Source organism: Artemia sp. Qi Xiang Cuo, chromosome 3 (genome assembly GCF_049724085.1).
Source record: "Artemia sp. Qi Xiang Cuo chromosome 3, ASM4972408v1, whole genome shotgun sequence".
Classification (NCBI taxonomy): domain Eukaryota; kingdom Metazoa; phylum Arthropoda; class Branchiopoda; order Anostraca; family Artemiidae; genus Artemia; species Artemia sp. Qi Xiang Cuo.
The window spans coordinates 47,593,756-47,618,755 of record NC_142796.1 but is presented as its reverse complement, the minus strand read 5'-3'; the positions used below and the strand labels follow the sequence as shown (position 1 = coordinate 47,618,755).

General features: G+C 37.3%; 1 protein-coding gene across 1 annotated transcript in view; it reads left to right on the top strand.

Annotated features, from left to right (window-relative positions):
• Window positions 1-25,000, top strand: part of LOC148954198 (uncharacterized) — a 68,926-nt gene that overhangs the window by 17,885 nt on the left and 26,041 nt on the right. Inside the window, exons 2-4 of the mRNA XM_089086976.1 lie at window positions 12,703-13,564; window positions 22,311-22,463; window positions 23,691-23,840. Coding sequence (XP_088943102.1) covers window positions 12,703-13,564; window positions 22,311-22,463; window positions 23,691-23,840 — 1,165 coding nt within the window. The remainder of the gene's footprint in view (window positions 1-12,702; window positions 13,565-22,310; window positions 22,464-23,690; window positions 23,841-25,000) is intronic.

Sequence of the window (25,000 nt, the reverse complement as noted above, 5' to 3'; positions counted from 1 at the left end):
CGAAGAAGACGTCACAACGAACACTGTTATCAAGGAGAACGTAGAAAACAAACTTATGGAACTATGTGCGCAGAAATTTCCGGGCATACCTTTAGATGCCTCTGATATTGTCTTTGCCCGAAGAAAAGGGCGCAAGTTGTCAAACCTGCCAAGACCGACTGTAGTGACACTTTCAAACCTTAGAGTTCGGGCGCAGATTTTAAAAAACTGGAAGTAACTCAAGGGGTCTAGAATGTCTGTCACTGAATGCCTAACAAAAACTAAACGTGAGTTATTTGCATACGCAAAAACTGAATTTGGACTGAAAAATGTCTGGACCACTGATGGAAATGTTATGGTTAAAACCGGACCCACAAGTGCCCATAAAGTGTCAAATAAGGTTGAGATTCTCATTTTGAAAAGGTATCTTGATACTTCGATCGGGGGCATTTAAAACTAAGAAAGCGTATTGATAATAATGTTCATGGATGTAATTAATTTGTAACACTATTGCTTTTCTACCTTAGTGCGACCATTTCTTTTCTTTTTCTACTTCTCTTTCTCATTTCTATTTCTACTTCTTATCATGCTTATGCTTTTCCTGCTCTATTTCCTGATTATGCCTCTCTTCTTGTTGTGATAGACGGTCGGATTTCTCAGACTCAAAAAAAAGGAGGGGGGGAGAAGGAACAGAGATTTTTTTCACATAAGGGTTGCCAATTTTTGGCTAAGTCATCATCAGCACACATCATCACGAAATACTTCAAACACCGGAACACTCCTGTTATTACTTTTTTCCTCTACTATCATTATTTAGTCTAATTGATGAAAATAAAAAACATCGTTGATCTCGATGATGAATGATTTATCATTCTTAACTGAACAGTCCCTGCTAAAAACCGCATTTTTCAATCTGCCAGGATGCGATGACGATTCAGCTACTAATCCCGTGATAGACAGGGTGAATGTCTCGTCCTGCTCATATTCAACACCCCAAGAATGTCTTAATGAAATACTTCCTGCAATTTCTACTAATGATAAATTTAATCTTTTCTGCCATAATGTTCAAGGAATTAAACACAAATGGGATGATATTCTTACATTCACTGCTGAAAAGAAAACTTCTTTTAGTTTAGTTGGTTTAACTGAAACTTGGCTGTCTTCTCAAGAGGACATGTTGCCATACTGTTTGCCCGGTTTTGAAGCCATACATCTTTCACGGCACGTTAAAAAATGCTCCGGTGGCATTACATTATTTGTAAATGATTCTATCTCTTACAAGCGCTGCAATGACTTGGAATCAATTTTTAATGGTGTGGACGAACTTCGTCGATCTGTCTACTCAATAGTCATTGAAATTTTTGGAAAGTCATCTCCAGTAGATTTCGTGTGCCTTTTTTATAAGCCACCGCCATTTCTAAGTGACATTTTCTGTTCGCAAGTTGAGCAGCTTATGTCGCAGATTAATGAATGTGGTCGAGGTAAAAAGATACGTCTTATGGGCGACTTTAACACCAACTTGCTGACGATTGACAGTGGCGCCAATTTGCGCTCGTTCCTTGATACAACTGTATCATCTGGTCTTCTCCCCACTGTATTCTTTCCCACGCGGTATGGTTCAGCTAGAAATACTGCAACACTGATTGACAATATATTCCTTTCCGTTAACCCTCACACATCTTTTACCTCGCATATTATAACATCTGATGTTTCTGATCACCACCCTATCATCAAAATGGTGCCAAAAAGGGCAGGCCGGTCCACTAAGCCAGCGTCTACTCGTGTTTTCACGTGTCGATGTTTTTCCCAAAAAATCATTGATTACTTCACTGAAACTCTGAAATAAAGTGACTAGTCTGCAGTAACCAATGCGTCTTCGGCAGATATGGCTGCAAATGCACTCACGAGCCAGCTTAAACAGTTAACAGAACGGTGTTTTCCTCTACGAACAAGTCAGATCAAAAGTGTTCCCAAGACTCCTTGGATGACGAAAGGTCTCGTTCAGTCTACCGAACACAGAAATAGAATGTACCTGAAAGCTTGTAAATCTACAACTCCTGAAGCGAGAGAGACATACAGAAAGTACACAAAGACATTAAACGGGTTTGTACGTAATGCAAATATGCAGTATTATGCAGAGAAAATAAATTAATGTAAGAGTAACTTGAAAAAATTATGGGAGGTTCATGAAATAGTATTTCAAAAAAGGAAGAAGGTGGCTATGCCTAGAGAAATAAAAAATATGCGTGGTGAGGCAGTAGCAAGCGAATCTCGTGCTGATGCTTTTAATCAATTTTTCGTTAATCAGACATCTCTATATGCTTCTGCCCCATCTCCTGAACAAATCCACAGTAGAACAATATCATGTCTTTTTCCAGCACCATGTACGAAAGAGGAATTACTAGTGATTATCAGTAAGCTGCCTAATGGCAAAACCCAAGACACCTTTGGGCTGTGCAACTATATCTTGAAGAAGCCCTCTGCAGGTCTTGTAGCTCCACTTACACACTTGGTCAACCTTTCACTAGAAACCGAAGTTTATCCTAATGTGTTCAAAACTTCCCAAGCCCTTTCCCTCCACAAAAAAGGAGACAAGAGTCCTACCTCTAAATATCGGTCCATATCAATTCTAATAGTTACAATAAAAGTTCTTGAGCGAGTGGTTTATAAAAGAGCTTACAGATTCCTCAATGTTAAGTAGCTAGTCTCTCCCTGTCAACGTGGGTTTCATGATAATCACTCCAATTTGCGTGCCAGAGTTGATTCAGTTGAATACATATTAAATAGCCAGGATGCTGGAGAAAAGGTACTAGGGATTTTTCTGGATTTCACTAAAGCTTTCGACACGCTATGCCATTCAATCCTCCTCACAAAATTACATTCATTTGGAATATATGGTGTTGCTCACGAGTGGTTTTCATCGTACCTGACTGATCGTAAGCAGTGTGTAATTGTGGAGGGTAGTGTGTCTCCAGAATTACCGGTAAAATCTGGTATACCTCCGAGGTCGGTACTTGGACCGCTCTTGTTTATTTTGTATATCAATGACTTGATAACATGTCTTACTACAAATGCACACCCAGTACTATTCGCTGATGACTCAAATTTCTTCATTGCTGCTGAATCATCCGAGTCTGCTGCAAAAAAGGCCCAGAAAACACTTGACGAAATATCTGACTGGTGTTTTCGTAACAAAATGCAGGTAAATGCTACAAAAAGGTGCATTGTAGTCTTCACTTCCGCTCCTTCAAACTCCTCATTGTCTCGCACTGTCAATCAATGGAAATCCCATTCCTCAGACCACAGTCACAAAGTTCCTCGGCGTATTTGTAGATTCCTCTCTTTCGTTCAAATATCACATATCCCAGCTGTCTTCAACAGTCTCACGGCAAACATCAATGTTACATAGAGATAGCCTGCTTCTAAGTGCTGACATGATGAAAATGCTTTATAATGCTTTTTTCTTCCCCTACTTGAACTACTGCTGTTCTGTCTGGGGCAATACATTCAAATCTCATCTAAAATCATTAAAGAGATCACAAAACCGTGCAGCCAAGGTCACATATTGCCTCTTCAGGCTTTAACCCTCAACAGACCTATGCAGAGACACTGGAACAATAGATATAACAGAGATAATCAACGTTAGTAATCTGCGTTTAGTATACTCGGCAATATCGAATAGAATTCCTCAAGGTCTTTCCAGGTACTTCGAACTTTAAAGCACAATTCATCGAGGAAGAGCTATCTGCAGCATACACTGCAATTTTATGATACCAAAAAACAGGCTTACAAGGTCCCAACACTTTCCAGTTCAAAGAAATATTTCGGTATGAAATTCGGATAATTAATCAATTAAATCCATAAATCCTTTGCCACATTCCAAAAACGATACCTCTCTTACACAGTATTGGATACAGCATGAGTGAATGTCTCAATTTTTCTCTTGTATCTTATCCTCTCACTCTCCTTCTTTTACTCCACCTCTTCCCAATTCTTTCCTTTCTAGTTCTATACCATTCTCTTATGTTATCAGCTCTTCTCTTTTCATTTCATAGTGTGATATAAATTTGTTTACCAATATCGGGTGGGACTCGTACAAGCATTGCTTTGAGTCGAATTGTTCATGTTAATTGTTTCGTTTGTTCATTTATTTAAAAATAAAAGGTTGATTGATTGATTGATTGATTGAATATTCTAGTCTATACGGCCCATCAAAGACTAGGTACAGTTAGGTTTCGAAAACAAAGACTGCAGAGCGCACACAACAGGATCGCCATCTATCTTCAAAAGTACCTGACTGTTGTATCAGCTAGTTTGGCAGACACATTATTATGAGTAAGTAGACTTGATAGACTTGATATGTTGCCTCATCCGTAGCAAGCTAAGCCATAGCTAGCTACGGATGAGGCATAGTCAATCAATATTGAAACAGAAGTTATTGTTTGAGGGAGGAGGGGTTGAACCTCCTCAATTTATTTTTGAGATCAGAGCCATCTGTCGGTTCCTTGAAAAACGTCCCCGGCGCAGATCAGTCATTAGATGTGATATGACTACTAGCCGTCGTCGACAGGTAGGACATGTGTGGTGTAATTCTTAGATAATTTCGGAGACCACACTGCCTTTCCATGACGATAAATAAAAGTTCAAATAGGGATAAAATCCTTTTAATAGACAGTGATGATAGAAATTCACAAAAATACCAGATATTTCGGTCACATATACAGTGACCGACATCAGTAGTAAAACATAAGTTTTACTACTGATGACGGTCACTGTATATGTGACCGAACTATCTGGTATTTTTGTGAATTTCTATCATCACTGTCTATTAAAAGGATTTTATCCCTATTTGAACTTTTATTTATCGTGGTGTAATTCTATTTCTGCACGCGTTCCTAGGCTGTGACCAGTGTTACCAACAGCTCAAAACAAAATGTACCACAAATTGCATGAAAAATGTACCAAAGACAAGAAAAAATGTACCATATCCTGAATTTTTTTCCGCATCTTACGCTTCGCGTAACACGCGGATCGTCGGTGACGTAAAGTACTATCTATGAAAATTTTGCATAAGACATTTTCGTTCACTTTCTTTCTCCATTCCTTTATTTTTTCTTTCTCTTCTAATACAGTACATTATTCCTGACAGTACTTGAAGAAATTGTTCGGAGTAACATAAATTACAACAGAAACATTTTACTATAGGCCAACAAAAGTCGCTGTTTTTCGACCATTTATAAACTTGGCAAACTTTAGCAAACTTTTTCAAACTCAAAACGAGCAGAAATTAACATGAGTAGGGCTCAAAGCCCCTATGCCTTCCCAAGGCCAGAACATAACTTGCACTCTACTGAAAAAGTATAAACGTTTTTGCTTTAATAGCTTTAATAAATCAAATAATATTAACATTTTGATTACTAAACATCAGTATATGTATATTAAACTGACAATGCACATTCATTTGTATTTTTTTAAGTAAGTGTAAATTATGTTCTGGCCTTGGGAAAGCATAAGGGCTTTGAGCCCTGCTCATGTTAATTTCTGCTCGCTTTGAGTTTGACTCGCTTATTTATTGTAAGTTTTGTTCTTTTTGGGTTTCATTTATTTATCGATGCTGATTTGTGGTAGTTTCACGCTTGGTAGATTATTTTATTTTTGCTCATTTTTGGTTTAATGGAGTTCTTTACTTTTCTTTGAACTATTTATTTTGTGGAAATTTTTTTTTAATTAATTTATGTTCGTTTTATATTGACATAGTCTTTTCAGGAAAAAAAAATAATAATTTAAATCTTTTAGTTTTTTTAAAGACTTTATGGTTTGGCTTGCTCTTTGTATGCTGGAGATAAATTTTCAGCAATTTTTAACAACATACACCCTTTTAAAAATCTTGATAAAAATATTAGTTTTTAATTTAGTTTCATACCTCCTCTAGTTGACCTGAAATAGAAAACTTGATACCATTCGCAAAAAAATCTGTTTACTTTCTTTGATAGCTTGGGTACATTTACACTATTTTGATTTGGTTAAATTTTAAGAGCAGAAGTAGCCACGTAAGTTATAACATAATACCCTCAGTCGTTCTTGGGATACTGCTGAGATGCCTTATTGTGAATTAGCATTAACACAGTTCATCTTGTTTTAATCTTAGGGAAAATTTTATTTTTTAAAAACATTGGGCAATTGGGTGGGTGGGGTTAGGAGGAGGACTAGTTGCCCTCCCATCACTTTCCACTGTTAAAAAGGGCATTAACCATTCCAATATCCTATCAAATGAGCCATTTTTCAAGTTTCTACGACAATTCTTTCGATACAAAGTGCCCTGGTCTAGTACAATGGTTATAAAAGTGAGACAGCAATAAGTACTATATTTGAAACATGGATGGATGCAGGGATGGTGGGAGGGGTGGGGGGTTAATCGGTGACTATATAGTAATTATGAGGTAACCAAAAGAAAGGAAAGTATTAGGGCCGTTTTTTCATGCATGAATGTACTAAGATCTTACATCTTTTGTCAGTAAACGTTTTAAAGTGAAATCTCTGAACAAAGATCTTACATCTTTTGTTGTTTTATGCAAATATCTTTCATCATTCTGCTCTAATAAGTAGTCTGAGAACAATGATGAGTATAGCATCAAAGTTCTCTCATCATCAAAGTATAATCACCTACGGAACAAGTACTGACAAAACTCTCCAAAAGTGACCCCGCGTACCTCAGCGCCTCTAGACGCAAAGTGCTGCACTACTTAATCGCTCCGAGCCAAAATACTTTGCTCCGAGCCAATAAAGCGTGATTCAGGTGACGAGTGACCGGGATGAATTGTGTAACTACGGTTTTTAGTTGCCAGGTTCGCATAGGTATACAAAGGGTCACTTTTTTTGTGTGGAGAGGATAGGTTTTGTCAGTACTTGTTCCGTAGGTGATTATACTTTGCTCATCATTGTTCTATATGGCAGAACAGTGGCGGTCTTCAGACTTTTTGCTAACATCAGTGAGCTGTAAGATCTTAGAACAAAGATGAGTTAAAAAACGATAATCTTTGCAGAAAGATGTAAGATATTAGTGCTAAAAAACGGGCCTATAGTAGAAGCAAACAATGAAGAAAAATGTATGTGTTGAGGGGTTATTTTCCGCCGGGGGGGGAGGGGGTATTTTCCGATGGTATTTTCAGCGGGGGTACTTTCTGCAGAGGGTATTTTCCGCGGGGGTATTTTTCGCGTAAGTATTTTCAGCGGTAGAGTACTTTCCGGTTTTTTCCGCGGGGGAATTTTCCGGGTGGTAAACCTTAGAATCAGCATGAAAAACCAATAATGTGTCAATTGTAGTCGAAATTCCTTTTTAATTTAAGTTTAAATTTGCTTGTTTAATTTAGTTCTTGTTTGTTTTAAGTTTTAATGCTGCCCCATATTTATAGGTTGAATTTTTTCTATTTAATTTACATATCTAGAAACCGCAAACAATATTTGTTTTTAAATATTATTAATGAATTGCTGAGATTAATGACTTTATGAAAAAATGCTACTGGTATTTACAGTTCACATGTGTTCACTATTTTTTTTTTACAATTTTGAAGTTTTTGCCGCAATATCAGCAATAAGTGTTTTCAGCTATGGTTTCCAATCCCGTGCTCTGGCTCTAAAACCTACTCTGTAAAAGGTTTGATTTACTACGCGGATCCAAGCCCTATTTGAGCCTGAAACCGAAGCTAAAACAAATTTTGACTCCTGAATTTTTGCAACGAAATTCCATCTTGTTTTTTTCCCTCAAAATTCCCCGAATCTTGAAGACTTGTCACCGAAAACTCCCCGAGTTTTTAAGGCATGTCCCCGAATTTTAAGATTCGAGAGTGGAAGCCTTGCTTGATACACAGAAATATGTTTTTGCGACCTTTGGACGCCGGAAGTGAAGTGTCTGTTTACAAAAAAAGGGAAATAGGTGATTGCTTATCTGTCTCTTATCTCGACTATGCTGAACAAATCAGGGTGAAATAAAATATTTGTAGATGAAAGAATACAAACATAGGTACAAAAATACTGAATTGTACCATAATTTTGTAAAATGTACCATATTTTGTGGGATTGTACTACATTGTACCAGCAGAGGTGAAATGTACCAAAATGATACAATTGTACCACGTTTGGCATCACTGGCTGTGACACCACTTCGAAATTACAAAGAATTGGTAAATCTGTCGGACTGTCATTGTACCGGTCCGATCCGTCTTTCCGTGAGGCCGCTAAGGTCTCTATGGACTCGAAGGCTACGAAAGACGCACTCATTGTAGCTGGTGAACAAGCTCTCGTGTCCCTGAGACATAATCTGTTCTTGGCCAAGCTCGCTTCCTCTTCCGCATTTGTCTGCCCTAATTGGATGCCTCCCACACCCTCAGCTGCGAAGTTTCATTCTTTTCGCGTGTATTTGCAGGTAATGGAATCGAAAAGTGAGGCTGTTACGATGAAACCGGAGAACTGGGGATGGCGACACTCTACTGATAGTTACATCCCAGTAATGACGGAGAAGAAACCAGCTCCCAAAAGTCTTCTTCAAATTATCCGCTGCAAATGAAAATCAGGTTGCGCTACGGCCAGATGCACTTGCCGTAAGAATGGCATGCCCTGCACACTTGCTTGCGGAGAGTGCATGGGAACAAGCTGTAATAACTCTGAATCAACATCTCTTGAAGAAGAAGAATTTTAGTGTTTTGCAATAACGGTGGTTGTGCTCTTTTGTAGTGCTCATTAATGAACTGATGATTTTCAATATTATGTGATCTAAAAATGATGATTAGCAAAACTGTGATTTATATATAGACGTGTTAATGTTTTTGTGTTCCAACTGTAAAAGAAGCCGATAATAAGAATGATTTTTCAAGTTTCTATGCGTCTATGCCTATAGTTTTCCTTTTCCTGCAGTCTGGTCTTCACACGGTTGATTCTCATCGGGTAACCAGGTTTCCAACGATTAGCGAAGCAACAAAGAGTGGGATACTTCTCTGCTCCTTTAAATTACCGTTCGAGATTTCCCTGTGTTGCTGTTTGAAGTATTTCAGGCTTCCATTGATCTGATCTTTCTGACACTTCGGAAGAAAAGCTATTTCCTTTACTTTTGCTATGGAGTTATTAAAATCTTATTTATAGTTTAGTATAAGTTACAGACGTGTTACAATAAATTTAACATCATTTTCGGTTTCAGCGAGTTTATTTAAATCGAGTCCCCGAACGTACAGAAATAACAAAAATCGAAAAAAAATTCACCCCTTTCACCCCCTTTAAGCAGCCCCAGAAGGTTTTCCCGGCGGGCGATTTTCGCGGATTTTGGATATGTTGTTCAGTGATTTTTTATGAACATTTAGTGTAAAAAAGCTTCCTAATTGTCAAAAAAGAAAAAAACCGATTTTTTTATCCCTTCCACTCCCTTTAAGCAGCCGTAGAAGATTTTTCCGACGGGCGATATGTTGTTCAGCTACTTTTTCTGAATATTTTAGTGTAAAAAAAGCTTCCTAAATGTCAAAAATGAAAACCTATTTTTTCGCCCCCTTCCACCCCCTTTAAGCAGCCCCAGAAGGTTTTCCCGGTTGGTGATTTTAGCGGATTTTGGATATGTTGTTCAGCGATTTTTTCTGAACATTTTGGTGTAAAAAAACCCTTTTGTTGCAATTTTTCCTGGTCAAACCGTACTTTTACTGAACTATACTGCAGGACATATAATTAGCTGCTTCTTTTAAGATGGGCTGATCAAACAGTTTGATCACAGTTCTTGCGGTTTGGAACAGTTTTTGCCTTTGAAAAGAAGCATTTTAGTTTGAGGGAATGAAATGGAGTGCGTAAGGTAAATGGAACGCAAATGGATTTTCATTTATTTACGGTGATATTTCAAATAGCTAGTAAAACTTATTTTTCATTATAAAAAGTCGTATGTTGAATGTTTTTATAAGTAGTATGTTCAATCAATAAATTGTGAATCATATTTTAACTTCTCATTTTTAATAAATCACCGTGTTGTTTATTGACATATTCCATTCTAATATTTAAATTAGAATTACACTACACAATAAAAGTTTATTTATTTTTATTGTTACAGTTTTTACTAGAAAACCCTGCACACCTTACTTTAAGGGCATATAATTATATTTTGGTCTACCAGGGGGGGGGTGCCGAAGAATAGTCCGCTTACCCAAAAAAAACGTCTATAAACGTTGAGGAATTCTATTCGATATTGCCGAGTATGCTAAACGCAGATTACTAACGTTGATTATCTCTGTTATATCTATTAATCCAGTGTCTCTGTATAGGTCTGTTGAGGGGTATAGTCTGGGGAGGCAATATGTGACCTTAACTGCACGGTTTTGTGATCTCTTTAATGATTTTAGATGAGATTTGAATGTATTGCCCCAGACAGAACAGCAGTAGTTCAAGTAGGGGAAGATAAAAGCATTATAAAGCATTTTCATCATGTCAGCACTTAAGCAGGCTAGCTCTATGCAACATTGATGTTTGCCGTGAGACTGTTGAAGACAGCTGGGATATGTGATATTTGAACGAAAAAAAGGAATCTACAAATACGCCAAGGAACTTTTTGACTGTGGTCTGAGGAATGGGATTTCCATTGATTGACAGTTCGACATTGTGAGACAATGAGGAGTTTAAGGAGCAGAAGTGAACACTACGATGCAGCTTTTTGTAGCATTTACCTGCATTTTGTTACGAAAACACCAGCCAGATATTTTGTCAAGAGTTTTCTGGGCCTTTTTTGCAGCAGACTCGGATGATTCAGTAGCAATGAAGAAATTTGAGTCATCAGCAAATAGCACTGGGTGTGTATTTGTAGAAAGACATGTTTTCAGGTCATTGATATACAAAATAAACAAGAGTGGTCTAAGTACCAACCCCTGAGGTACACCAGATTTTACCGGTAATTCTGGCGACACACTACCCTCCACAATTACACACTGCTTATGATCAGTCAGGTACGGTGAAAACCACTCGTGAGCAACACCATATATTCCAAATGAATGTAATTTTGTGAGGAGGATTGAATGGCATACCGTGTCGAAAGCTTTAGTGAAATCCAGAAAAATCCCTAGTACCTTTTCTCCAGCATCCTGGCTATTTAATATGTATTCAACTGAATCACTCTGGCACGCAAATTGGAATGATTATCCTGAAACCCACGTTGACAGGGAGAGACTAGCTACTTAACATTGAGGACTCTGTATACTCTTTTATAAACCACTTACTCAAGGACTTTTGATATAACCGGTAGAATTGATATGGGTCGATAATTAGAGACAAGACTCTTGTCTCCTTTTTTGTAGAAGGGGAAGGACTTGGGCAGTTTTGAACACATTAGGATAAACTCCGGTTGCTAGTGAAAGGTTAACCAAGTGTGTAAGTGGAGCTTCAAGACCTGCAGAGGGAGAGGGTTAAATAGTCTTCAATGAAGAGCCCATATTTTACCTAACTGAAAAATCCAAGAGTTTATGGCAACGAGTTGTAGGCTAGGTATTGATGCATAACTGTAATTATGCATAACTGTAATTTGTGATATATAACTGTGTAATATATATGTACGTAATTGTATGTGTAAAAATGTATAATGTATAATGGTAAGTAATTATGGACAGATTAGGGAGCTGTCCCTTGCTCAACCATCACTCTTTAAGCTGCAGTTTAACTTTGTGTCACAATTCTTTAGCAAAGACGGCTCAAACACAAGGACCTGTTTGTTTTGAAGAGAAGTATTTTTAAATAACATTAAGACTTTAGCGTAAAGAGCGAGGGCAGATGAAGGGGATAGACCCTCTCATATAAGAAAAATTTATGTTTGTTTTAATGTTGGTCCTTAATTTGAGTTGGAAAAACCTTTTTTTTTATTATTTAGTAACAAGTAGAAACAGATTTGAACAATATGGAAGTTTTTATTGTTGTTCATGAATTGTGTGTTGATGTTAGTGTTTCTTTGCGGGGCAGGGGGTGTGATTTATAGAGTTAAATTTGTTTGCTTCAGATTCTTTGGAGCATGGATAAATTAAACGTTTTATGAAATTTAAATAAAAAAGAACAAGTTTTCTTTTGAAAGGGAGCATATGATTGAATTACCAAAACGAGCCTGTCTGACTCTTATTTCATTGTTTTTGTTCAGTTCATTTAAATCAATGCCCCCGTGGGAGTCGAGGGAGTCAGTTCATTTAAATTGATCTCTGTTGCAATGAGATGATTAACATAACTCATTTTCTGAATTATTCTCGAAATGAGAATTACCAAGGTATGTTCAGTTGCACTTTGGTATTCCTGATCTGCAGTATCCTGCTGATCTTCTCTTTAAGGACAACTTAGGAAACTGTTTTTGGCAATTGTTTCGGAAATATGTATGCTCAGTTGCACTTTTGTATTCCTGATCTATGGTATCCTATTGATCTTCTTTTTGAGAACAACTTTGGAAGCTATTTTTGGAAAATGTTTCAGGAATATATATGTCCAGTTCACGTAGGTGTTTCTTATCTGCAGTATCCTGCTGATATTCTCTTTAAGCACCACATAGGAAACTATTTTTGGCAATTGTTTAAGAAATTTTAAAATGTCAAATACAACCATTAAGGGTGATGGCAGCGATTCAAGTGAAGATTTCCTCTTGGTATCTGTTTTCCTTATCGAGCAGGAAGAGTCTGTCAGTTTTCAATATTTATCTCGAGTTCAAGAAAAACTATACAATTTTTTTTCTTACAGGTTGGATCAATGGCATCAGAAGGGAGTAAAGATAAGTCAGAAGAATATGGGAGCAACAACTATTGGGGAGACCAAGATGGAATTCGACTAAGCCCAGCTCAGTTTCTCTTCCAATCTCCCTGCGTATTCCCCACTGACATAATAACATCATCTCAGCAAAGGGGGTCCCTTTCAAATTCAATTTATCCTCAGTTTTACAGCAGTCCTTTAACATCGGGCTCATGGAAAGATCAAAAATCAGTAAATAATGACTATTCATACAGAGGAGGAGCATCTGTATTCTCTAGTAATCCTTCCCAGTCGCCTGTAGGGTTATTTCAACAAGGAGCTGCTGCCTCTTCTGCTGGATGTGACAAAACATACGATCTATTTAATGGAGGAAGATGGGATCTTCACAATTTAGGTGTACATACAGAGAACTCTTTTTCTCTGCCTCCTCATCCTGCAGTTAAATCATCGTCAATAGAAAAAGAAAATGAGGAGCCTACTCCCTATCCACCTTCACCAGAAAAGACTGTTGGATGTAAACCATCTTATAAAGATATTCTTAGCAAATCAGCATCATTAAATAAAATTGGACATATTTCACCAGCACCATTCATAGTTCAGTATGAAACTATCAAACCTGGGAGCACTCCTATTCCTAAAGTTCCTGAGCAGAGTAAGCATAGAGTATCTCAAAGGAATTCTCTTCCTTCAACACCAACTCATAGTCTCAGTCGCTCAACTGAGAAAAGAAGCTTACAAGATGTTGACGATGAATTTGTAATCCTGAAGGACAATTTTGTTACTTCAAATGGACTATCTGCAAATGTTGACTCTGGAAAGAAAAAATTTAAACATTTTGATGTGACTTCAGGAGGTAAGGATCCTTACCTGTAGTTTTTGGACATTCAACTACTATTACCTGGGGTTGGGACGTCTTTGGTATCGGGGTGTTTGGTGTTGGGCTCCTTCCGAACTTCAAAAATTTCCAAATTTTTGGGTGTTCCATCTTCAAATTATGGAATAACATTTGGTTGTGATTATTCCCCTCCCCCCTGAAATGCAATTCTTGCACAGATCCCCAATCAAGTTTGCCACCATAATACGTTTATTATTTTTTTCTTATTTATATGTTTCCCTTATTACCTATTTCCGTTTGCTGATGTTAGGTTTATGCTCTTTAAAACGTTATCTTCTTGAGTTTATATTCTTTACGGTACATTTATGCTTTGACACTCAAAGATTTATTACTTGGAGTCTTTTCAAAACTAAAAAAAATAATTCTCCTTTGTATAGTCTGCAAAAGCTGCAAATAGACCCCGGCGCCACGCCGGCGCATTGACTGAACGCCACCAACGAGAGGCCTGGTTGACCACCGCCGAAGTGTCACAACGCTACCAGCGTGCCGCACGCGCGCTGCAACCGGCAGAGGCGTCGGCGGCGTTCGGTTGACTTTGAATTAACTTTGCGGCAATTCTTTATTGCATCAACCGCAAAGTCGGAGCTTTTCTTTTCTTGTGTGGTTAAGTATTTTGATTTTTCTGATTAGAAATCAAGCAGGGCTTGCACTATCCCCGAATTTTTGGGGATTTTCCCAAAAATCTTATGTGCCACCCCGAAAAAAATTTGGTTCCCCAAATCCCGAAAAATCACCCAATCACGGTGCCACCCCTAGTGATTTATCACTAGTGACTATCCCTTCCGAATGTTACTTTGTAAATCATAATAATTATTTAATAATCTTATGTTTAGTAATTTTCGTCTCTTGTTCTACTTTGCATATAAACCAGACTCATACAATGCAATATACACGGTTCGTCATATGTTGACAAAAGTATCGTGTTTATGAAATTAAATAATAAAAACGAGTTTTTTTTTACTGAAAGTAGGGAGCGACGTTAAGACTTAAAACGAACAGCAATTATTCCGTATATGAAAGGGACTGTCCCCTCCTCAACGCCTCGCAGTTTACGCTAAAGTGTTTTATTGTTTTAAAAAGTAGAGTGGTGAAAAAGAGTCATACTTTAGCGCAAAGAGCGAGGCGCTGAGGAGGGGACAGCCCCTTTTATATACTGAATAATTGCTGTTAGTTTTAAGTTTTAATGTCGATCGTTACTTTCAGTTAAAAAAACTTGTTTTTATTTAATTTTTGAACGTTTTTCAATTAATGCAGGTTCGACTTTGGCTCACCGTGCATGAAAAATTAAAACACAATTTGCATATAAGTTTTGGCACATTTATTCCGGATATGAAGGGCCCTCCTCAATACCTTGCTCTTTACGCTAAAGCTGTTAGCACTTTTAAAAAAGCCTCCTATTCTAATTAAAGAGCCCCTGTGTTTCAATTTTAGTAAACAGTCAAACTTTAGCGTAAAGAATAAGGTATTGAGGAGGGGGCAAATCTGGCTCACCCTTTATGAAATATACCCCTCCTCCTCACGGAACTCCTCCGTGGAAATTTCATCCAACGTAAAGTGCAACCCCCCCCCGTCAAGTTCCCTCCAGACAGTTCCTTCCTCGCTGAGAATCCCCCCCCCACCTCTCTGTAAGATTGCTTGTGGACGATTCACCCTGAAAAATTCTCCTTAGCATTTTTTTCATTGGAGTAAGACCTTAATCTATAACATTGGGTAACAGCCAAAAAATCACTAGAGGTTTCTCATTTGATTTAGACTAATTTTGGTGTTCTGAGTCCGAATATCGAATTCATTTTGCTCTATCAGATCAACTTTTTGAGATACAGCCCTAGGCCTACCTGACGAGCTATACATATGCTAATATCAGGGGATTTTTAGTTCAATCCAATTTTTCTTGAAGAATATATCGATTACAACATTATGTCATTTCTCTAAAGTAGCTGCATACGTATATGCATGATTGTAAAGTTATTTAATTGACCCTTAGCCAATCAAATTGATTCTAAATTTCATTGCCTGACATTTTTGTGCATTTTTCTATTTCTTTCACTTTATTGATATTGCTTCGGTGCGACGGTCATGCAGGAATGATCCCGACGTTTTTTGCAACATCTGCGGAGCTTACACGCTGTCAGTGGACATGAGGAACATCGCAGGATTTGCAAAGCGAACCTACAAGCCTTTCTTTGAAGTTCAAACTGGGTGACCAAGATAAGTCTTGGGCACCGCATACGGTGTGCAAGACGAACATGGAATACCTCCGGCGGTGGACAGAGGGTGCGGAAATCTCACGGATGGTTGGGATTCCGATGGTTTGGAGGGAGTCGTTAGACCAAACATCGGATTGTTACTTCTGCGCCATCAATATTACTGGCATCAACTGGAAGAATCAAAACAAACTTCAGTACCCCAACCTTCCATATGCCAGCCGTCCAGTTTCTCACTGTGAAGAAATTCCTGTATCAGCGTTCACAGAGCTTCCCGACAGTGACGACAAGGCCACCAGTGCAGACGAGGCAGGACATACAGAAGAGGAGTATAAAGCACAAAATGGTCTGCATCCCGTTTCACAATTTGAGCTTGATGATCTGGTTTGAGATGTCAGCTTGTCGAAGACTTCCTCCCAGCTGTTAGCCTCCAGACTCGAAGAGAAAGATCTACTTGGTGAGGACATGCGTATCACTTTCTTTCGTAGAAGGCATGAGGACTATATGGGCTACTTCTGGCAGGAGGAAGACCACGTGTACTGCCGAGATGTCGCCGATCTTCTTGGTAAACTTGAAGCTTCTCAATACGATCCGAGAGATTGGCAGCTCTCCATTAACAGCAACAAGTGCCTTTTAAAGAGTGTGCTCCTCCATAACGGGAACCAGTTCGCTTCAATCCCTCTTGTGCACTCCACGACTCTTAGAGAAAAATTTAAAGCAGTGAAGTACGTGCTCGACAAAATCCAATATGAGCAGCATCAGTGGATCATCTGTGTCGACTTCAAAACGGCAAACTTTCTACTTGGTCAGCAGTCCGGTTTCACGAAGAACCCATGCTTTATATGTATGTGGGACAGTCAAGAAAGATCACAGCACTATGTAAAGAAAGAGTGGGTGGTGCCAGAGCAGTTAGTACTTGGGGCGAGAACATTATAAACGAACCTCTTGTTGACTGAGAGAAAATATTGATCCCACCCCTACACATGAAGCTTGGATTAATGAAGTAGTTCACGCACGCTCTGGACAAGGATGGGAAGTGCTTCAACTACCTGTGCCGAGCCTTTCCTCGACAGACCATTGAGAAGTTGAAGGTCGGCATTTTCGAAGACCCACACATACGACAGCTCATAATGGATACAGAGTTCGAAAAGTCAATGAATACGGTAGAGTACTCCACGTGGAAATCGGTTGTGCTGGTGGTGGACAACTTCCTGGGGAACACGAAGGCAGCAAACCACGCCATACTTTTCAGCAACAGGATAGAGGCATTCCAAAGACTCGGGTGTTTGATGAGTATAAAGATGTACTTCCTGTTCTCATACATGGATAAGTTTCCTGAAAACCTTAGGGCGATGAGTGACGAGCAGGGAAAAAGGTTCCATCAGAGCATGTGCCAAATGAAGGAGAGGTACCAGGGAAGGTGGGACGCAGTCATGATCTCGGAATACTGCTGGTTGCTGAAAAGACAACCCGGCAGCTACTCACACACGGGAATCAAAGAAACGCCGACTTTGCCGTGAACTCTAAAATTATGAGTTTGGATACATTGACTGTTATTTCTTGAAGAAAACGGAAAAAAATCTCCAGGGGTTTCTCAGCTGATGATCTGCAGAAATTTTTTTTTTCGCAAAATAGATTTTAGTTAAAAATTTCTGTAGCAAAAAATCCTGACCTGATTGAGCGAAACCAAGGTCATTTTCAGACTCATAGCATCAAAATTAGTCTAATTCAGCTGGAAAACCCTGGACGATTAAAAAAAAAATATTTTGTTATCCAGTTAAATCGGTTTCTCGGTCACTCCAGAAATGGCCCCTTCCGTGGAATTTTTTTCCCAGAAAACAAAACGCACGGAAAAAAGCCCTGAGATTTCCCCCCCGGAACATCTCCATATAAAAAATTTGGCAAAGAGAATGTGAGACAATTAAAAAGAATTTCGTATAGTAATTCTGTCAAAACCCCTCAGTGTAACATTTCCCCTAGAATATTTACTCATCAGGGATTTCCATCCCAAAGGAAGAGTCTCCCCTAAGCACAACCCCCCCCCCCCAAAAAAAAAGGCTGTATGCTTCCCAATAACAAATACTATATGTAAACAATGGACAAAGTTCACAACTTGCAGCGCTTCCCCCGGGGACTGTGGCGTGTCATTTGCACTTAAAGACATAGTTATTAGATTTTTCGACTATGCTGGACAAAATGAATATCTCAAAATTTCGATCCGGTGACTTTGGTAAAAAAAGAGCGTGGGAGGGGGCCTAGTTGCCCTCCAATTTTGTTTGGTCACTTAAAAACGGCACTAGAACTTTTGATTTCCGTTCGAATGAGCCCTCTTGCGATATTTTAGGACCACTGAGTCGATACGATCACCCCTGGTTAAAAAAAAACGCATCCGTGATCTTTCTTATGGCAGAATTTTTTTTTTTTTACAAAATTCCACACTTCTGTATATAGGAGCTTTGAATCTCTATAATAGGGTTAACTGATACGCTGAATCTGATGGTGTGATTTTCATTAAGATTCTATGACTTTCGGGGGTGCTTTCCCTCTGTTTTGAAAATAAGGCTAATATTCTCAGGCTCGTAACTTTTGATGGGTAAGACTAAACTTGATGAAATTTATATATTTGAAATCAGCATAAAAATCCGATCCGATTTGTGTGCTCCTTTTAACTAGATTCTTTGGATCTTATTGAATGCCACGGTGAATCTATGTATTATTTCACCTATTATGCAAGGGCTCTGAAACGCCACAACCATTTCGTTTCTTCCAGATTTCTACTTCTCTTGATGAATAACGAAGAAGACCAGCGTTCAGTCAGCGACTTGCGAAGGTTTTTATTCATGAATAGGGCCGAATCTTTTGTAAACACAGGCTGGGATTTGAGAAAGAAAACATTAATGTTTGCGGTCAACATTGATCGTACCGTTGGTGCGCCGCCGACAACTCACCGGCGGTGGCGCGAAAAATTCATCTGTGGCGCGCCGCTGCTGCTATTTTTCGCCCCGCCGCCGCCGGTCTTCCCTTATCGGTGCGGCGCCGGGGTCTAGCTGCAAATTAGTTTAACAGTTTTGAAAACAGTGACACCTGCAGGCTTGACTTTAACATGTTTATATTTTGTATATTCGGTTTTTTTCCCATTCTGTTCTAGCAATATTTTGTTGTTGTTTTGGAAAGATCCATCACTAATAAACTAGATTATCAGATTTTTTCTGTTTTTTTTTGGCGATTTTTTTTTTGATAAAAAAAAACAAAAAAAATATTTCAGTCTGCAAAGAAATTAGATAATAGTTGATACATACAGACCTGGCATTTAGCTGGGGCATTGGTGGCTAACATGGGAAAAGTGTATGTTAGGTCGCTTTTTCAATATTTTAGGTTATGCCTCCACCTTAATCTTGGGGGGGGGGGGTGGAGGAGGGGAGAGGGTTAACACTACCCTTGCAATTTGTGCACTGTCCACCATCACGTCTGCATTCTGTTCAGGTGTAATGATACCACAAGATTGATGAGAATACAAAAAAGTCTAGATACCAACTGAAGACTTAAGTGTCGACCCCGAAAGGTGTCACTGTTTATTTAGTTAACAAGATATACACATAAGCACACAGCTCAGTGCTATTACTTGCAGAACGAACCATCCAGGATTGAAGTATTGAGAAGCTGCTCTGTTTGGTATTGTACAACTATTTGCAACCATATACATGAGGTAGATTTTGTTCTATCAAAACCACCTAAATATCTTTTCAAGCAAACACAGGGACGCACAGGTCTGATCCTTAGGAAGGGGTTGTAGTTTGTTTAGAATGGAAAGGATTGACCGTCTGACCACGTATTTATTTTTCCTGGCTATATGTCTGAATATATTGGCGTTTAAAGCGGTGTGTTTTGTGTTTCTGATTTATAAAAATTTGATTTGTGTTATAGAATACTGGTAGGCCCTAATTAGGAAATAAGATATAAGAATCTTATGTTTTTGGACAGAATGTCTCAGTTTTGGTCAATGTTTTAAAATTTTTAACAAAATGTGTCAAACGATTTTTGAAATAAATTTGTATTTTCGTTTTACCTCGGCTTGTCTTTCGTCATTATGAAATGCATATCGTCGAACCTTTGTTTTTTTTTAACAAAGGCATGGTAGGCATTGATGAGCTTATGCATTTCAAAATCCCAAACCCAATCACCATCTCTATGATTTTAAATTTTAAAATGTTTTGATTATTATTGTTCAGGTTGTCTCATTTATTCGCTGACATGTTTGGTGTGATCAGTGTTCTAACTAAGCGTTTCTTTTCTCTTCATTTTCATTTTCGACATGCTCCCAATTTTGGCGTCGCAATTTATCTAACTACGTGTGTCCTGGTTCTTTATTCTCAATTTTAATATGCCACCGCTGTTCTTCTAACCGCGTGTGTCATTCCTCTTTATTTCATTTTGGACACGCTCTGATTGTCGTTTTCGCATATCTTCCGACCGCCCGTATCTTATCTCTTCATTTTCATTTTTTACACGTTTTTGGATTTTGATTACTTTAGACAATTTAGCATTGACTTTTGCTTTAGATGCCCGTATTGGTGTTGTCGCAATCGATTGTCCAGGAGTCAATTTTCAAATCTTATCATGTTTGATAGTGCAGGGGTTGGTTCCGAAGAATAATCATTTATAGTAACTGCAACTAAAAATTTTCGTTTTTTGGGCCTTTCAACGTACATTGTGTTATATAAATAATTTATGCGTTGGAAACTCAAAAATCTTATATATGCTATGCATGACATCATATAAGAAAATGCTTTTATGATGTCATAAGAAATGATTATATGATCTACTAACATAGTACATGACGTCATTTGCAAAGACCAAAATTAAGGCTCTTAACGAATTTTTCTGACTTCTGACCTATATAGATCGTTTTTTTTATGCGAAAATATCCCAAGATACCAGTTTTCCCGAGAAAAATGTGTAGCCATTTTGAAGAAAAAATACACAAATAAATAAATACACAATTATTGCTCACTTATAAAGATATATATATATATATATATATATATATATATATATATATATATATATATATATATATATATATATATATATATATATATATATATATATATATATATATATATATATATATATATATATATATATATATATATATATATATATTTGCTTCTCTGTCCCGGAATGGCTCTCTATCAAAGCTCTTTTCTTTCCAAACAAAGTCTAGCCACTCGGAGAGGAAACAGCCTCTGTCTTCTGATGGCTAATAAACTTAGCTTTTCTTTGTGAATAGATAGTTAAGCTCTAGAGCAAAACGAAGGAAAAAAAAATGAAATCAATAATTGGAATAATGAAATATTCTTTTTCTTTTACGGAAGAAGTGAAGAAAATAACTTCAATGAAAGAAAACAATGTAAAGCATGGTAGTTAATCTTGTCAGAATTGCCTTAAGTCGGGTTCACACGCAAGTCTATCTAGACTTTAATGTTTAGGCTTAATCATTATTGACCGATCATAATTTGCTTCTTCTTTTATAAGAAGTCCCGATTGTCCCAAGTAGTGTCAAAAAATTGATGTCTAGCTAAGCACATGTAGGAACTGGCCTTTAGAAAAACATTCTTGCTGATATTTCAAGGTTGCGGAATTAAATATTTTCGCAGCAAAGAATTCAGCTTTAAAGTGTTTGAAGAGGTTAACAGTCATAAATACCCCCCCCCTTTAGGTCATGAAAGTTTTGCACACGTTAACATTTGTTCACGATTTATGTTTACTGCACTTTTACATTATACCTTAAATTCTCCCGTGGCTGCAAAGCTAACAAAGGGCATCCAGAAAGAGTTTCTAGTCATCTCTTAAGATTGAACTTGCGGTGATGTCTTCCCACTCCGGTTGTAGTGATATGAACAGTGTTGTGGTTTAATTTTGTATTTACGGCGGAATTTATTTTTAGAAGTTCTTCTTACCTTGAGAATCTAAGTGAGATAACCTACTGTTCGTGTAGGCTATATTGCACAGGAACTCCTTGAGGTACATATTTTTTTGAAGAGCTACAGAAGGGTAAAAGACTGATATAACGTATTAAGAAATTGAAATTTTGTTCATGGACTGGGGTGATACAATCACACTCAAATTTGTTTCAAAGACACCCTCCCCCCCCCCGTTAAAGCATTTGAAAATGGTGTAGAGATAAATGACAATATGCAAGTTTTGGCATGGATTTGCACTTTCCATAAATACTCACTCCCACCTCCTCGCCTGGAAGAATATTCACTTACAGGCTTCAACTGTTTACACATACGGTAAAAAAAAACTGTTCAAAGAAGTTCAAATCGTTGCTCCAAAAGGTAACTTGTATTGCTTAAATAAATTTTGATTCCTCTCTCCCCCCCTAGAGCTTACCATTAAAAAACGGAAGCGTATTTCAAAACAAATGAGAATTTTGGGTTTTTCTTTATGCCTACGTTTTAATATTATGCAGAATATTGCAATTTTGTGTTTTACAGATTTAGCAACAGGATTACGTACTAAAACTCATTCAAAAGACAGGAAACAGTGCAACGGAACTTTGGCAAACCAAGAAGTGATTACTGATAAGAAAGCTGCAAATGCAAATAGGAAACAGAAAGAACCTAAATCTGTGGTAGAAGAATTTTCAGGTATCGTTTTTAAATGCATTTATATGGATCATCAAGGCTAGATGGTCCAAATGAACGCTCTTTTCCTTTCTGGGTTTTGCATAGTGTGTCTTTATTCATTTTCCTGGGGAGGGGGAGGGGCAATTCATGATACCTTATGAGTGGAAAACTGCCAAAGTTAAGTAGGAAATTTCGTATTTACAACTTTACATGGTTCTTTTGTTGGGGGTGGGGGGGGGATATTCCAAAGTCTTAAACTCAAAACATGGGCAGATTGAATGAAAATCATAGGTAAAATATCTCTTATACTTAAATCATTCCTGCCATTCTGACTTGCTGAGTTTAATAATAAACTAAAATCTCGATTCAAAATTCCGTCAACAAAATATGTACGTGAATACAGGTTGAATAATTTTCAAATCTCACTAAAGTTGGTATGTATTGGTTTTGAAGCCAGTAATTAAAAATATTAAGCTAAAGCTTCAATTTCTTTAGAATTTAGAAAACAAAAACTTTTCGGCGCTGCATGTGATGCCCTTCCTCTGCTTGGTATAAATTCAGGTAATGAAATAACAAATTCAACCGGTATCATAGAAATAACTTTAAAGGGAGATGATAGCACTTCCGAACCTATGGCAAAGTGTCTTTTAAATTGTTAAATTGGTTTTAATATTAATAATGAAATAATAATATCAATAGTGAAGTTTGATAATAAATTCGTGCCATTTTTGAAAAATAAAGCTTCTGTACCCAATACCACCATGCGTAAAACGATCTTAATAATTTATGATATCAGTAATTATATTTTTAGAAAATAGTATACATTTTATTATATGATTATTCTATACAATAATCATTAACAATATTAATATTATGTTTTCTTTTTCTTGCGCCATGCATAAAAGGAAAGGGCATTTGTAGCTCTTTCTATAAATGAATCAAAACCGGAGCGATTGCCAGGAACAGCTTTAGAATTTGTGTCCTGAGACAAGTGCAAAAAATTAGTTGTGGCGTGAGTATTTTTATACATTTGACTTGTTTAAATCTTCAAAGAAAAAAGTGCTCTCGCAAAAAACTTCATCATTCTACTTTTGCTCTCCTGTTATATTGTGAAAATGCAAGTTATTACCTTTTGTTTTAGCTACAGTACTAATATGTATTGTTTCCGTATATTTACAAAACCAGTTATTCCTGGGAATGGTTTGGTTTTATTTCTGGTTTTAATTATTTAAAATATCTCGGTTATAGATGGAAGCTCGTCAAAAAGTGAAGTAGTCAATTTGCCGAAGAAGCAAAGGCAAAAGGATTTTAGCCGAAAAAGGGATGAAAATGAAAAAAATTCCATAAAATTATCATCAAAATTCGGCTCCAAGAGACGACGGGAAGTGGATAGTAGCGGTTAGTTTTATCATTTTCTTTTATTCTAGGTCAAGTATGCCTACTTGTTGGCTTTAGGCCAGACTTATCAGCTGCGTGCAAGAAGTTGGTAGCTTCATGTTCATATAGATATACGCAGAAAATTAATATTTGCTTGTTATGTCAACTGAAATGCCAATTTGTGCAATTTAAGTTGTTTTGTCAAGCCTTTTATTGAGTTGGGAAAATTCAACCAAAGAAAAAAAGAGAATATTTCCTACATTTTGGTGTCAGAGAATATGCTAGAATTCCATTGACTTATTTTTGTGACGTGTTTTCGTAAGCAAATCACATTAATCCTTCTTTCTGGAGAGTGGTCTTCTTAAATAGCCCTTCTTGTTAAAACTTGATTGGTTTAAAACCATGTCAAACTGGAACCATGCATCCCCTGAATTTGATTTACCTCTGTGACCGTATACTATCCGAAACTTGATTGGCTCTTTTGTATGAAATTTAAAAGCCAGTAAAATAACCAAAAGTTTTATAGTCGCAATATTTTTTGTAAGTAAACTGTGTTTTTCTGTGATTCTACTTCAAACAAATTTGCTTGAATAAAACTCTTTGCTACAAATTTACGAATTTTTTCGGTCATAAAATTTTTTTCTATCTGAGCTTAGGGTAACGGTACTTCTTAAGCGTCTGAGGGTGATATAGCCCTGTTTCATGAAGGTCATATCTCTCCGTCCTGCATGCCACTTTTTTTAAATAGTGGTTTAGAGACTGGACAGACGTAATACTTACAATTAAAAGTTTTTACAATTAATTATTATTAATTATTTGGATTTACATTTATTTTCTCGATAAATTACCATAAGGTATTTTTTGCTATGTATCATGTTAATTTGTGTTTCGTAATTTGTTCTGTTGTGATTTCTTTATTTTTCATAAATTTGTGTGTGTAAATGGCTCTTGGGCTTTGGAAATACACAATCTATATATATTGTCTTCCGCTATTTTGAGGGCGTATTCGTGTTAACGATAAGCTGGCTTTTTCACAGTAATGACTATGGGCAAATATTGAAATTTTGTAAAACACAACTTCTGGCAAAGCAGTAATTGCAGTAATTCCTCTATCTAAACCTAGGGTACTTCTCAAGTGTTCAAGACAGCAGCATAGCCATGTTTCTTAAAGGCTACCCTTC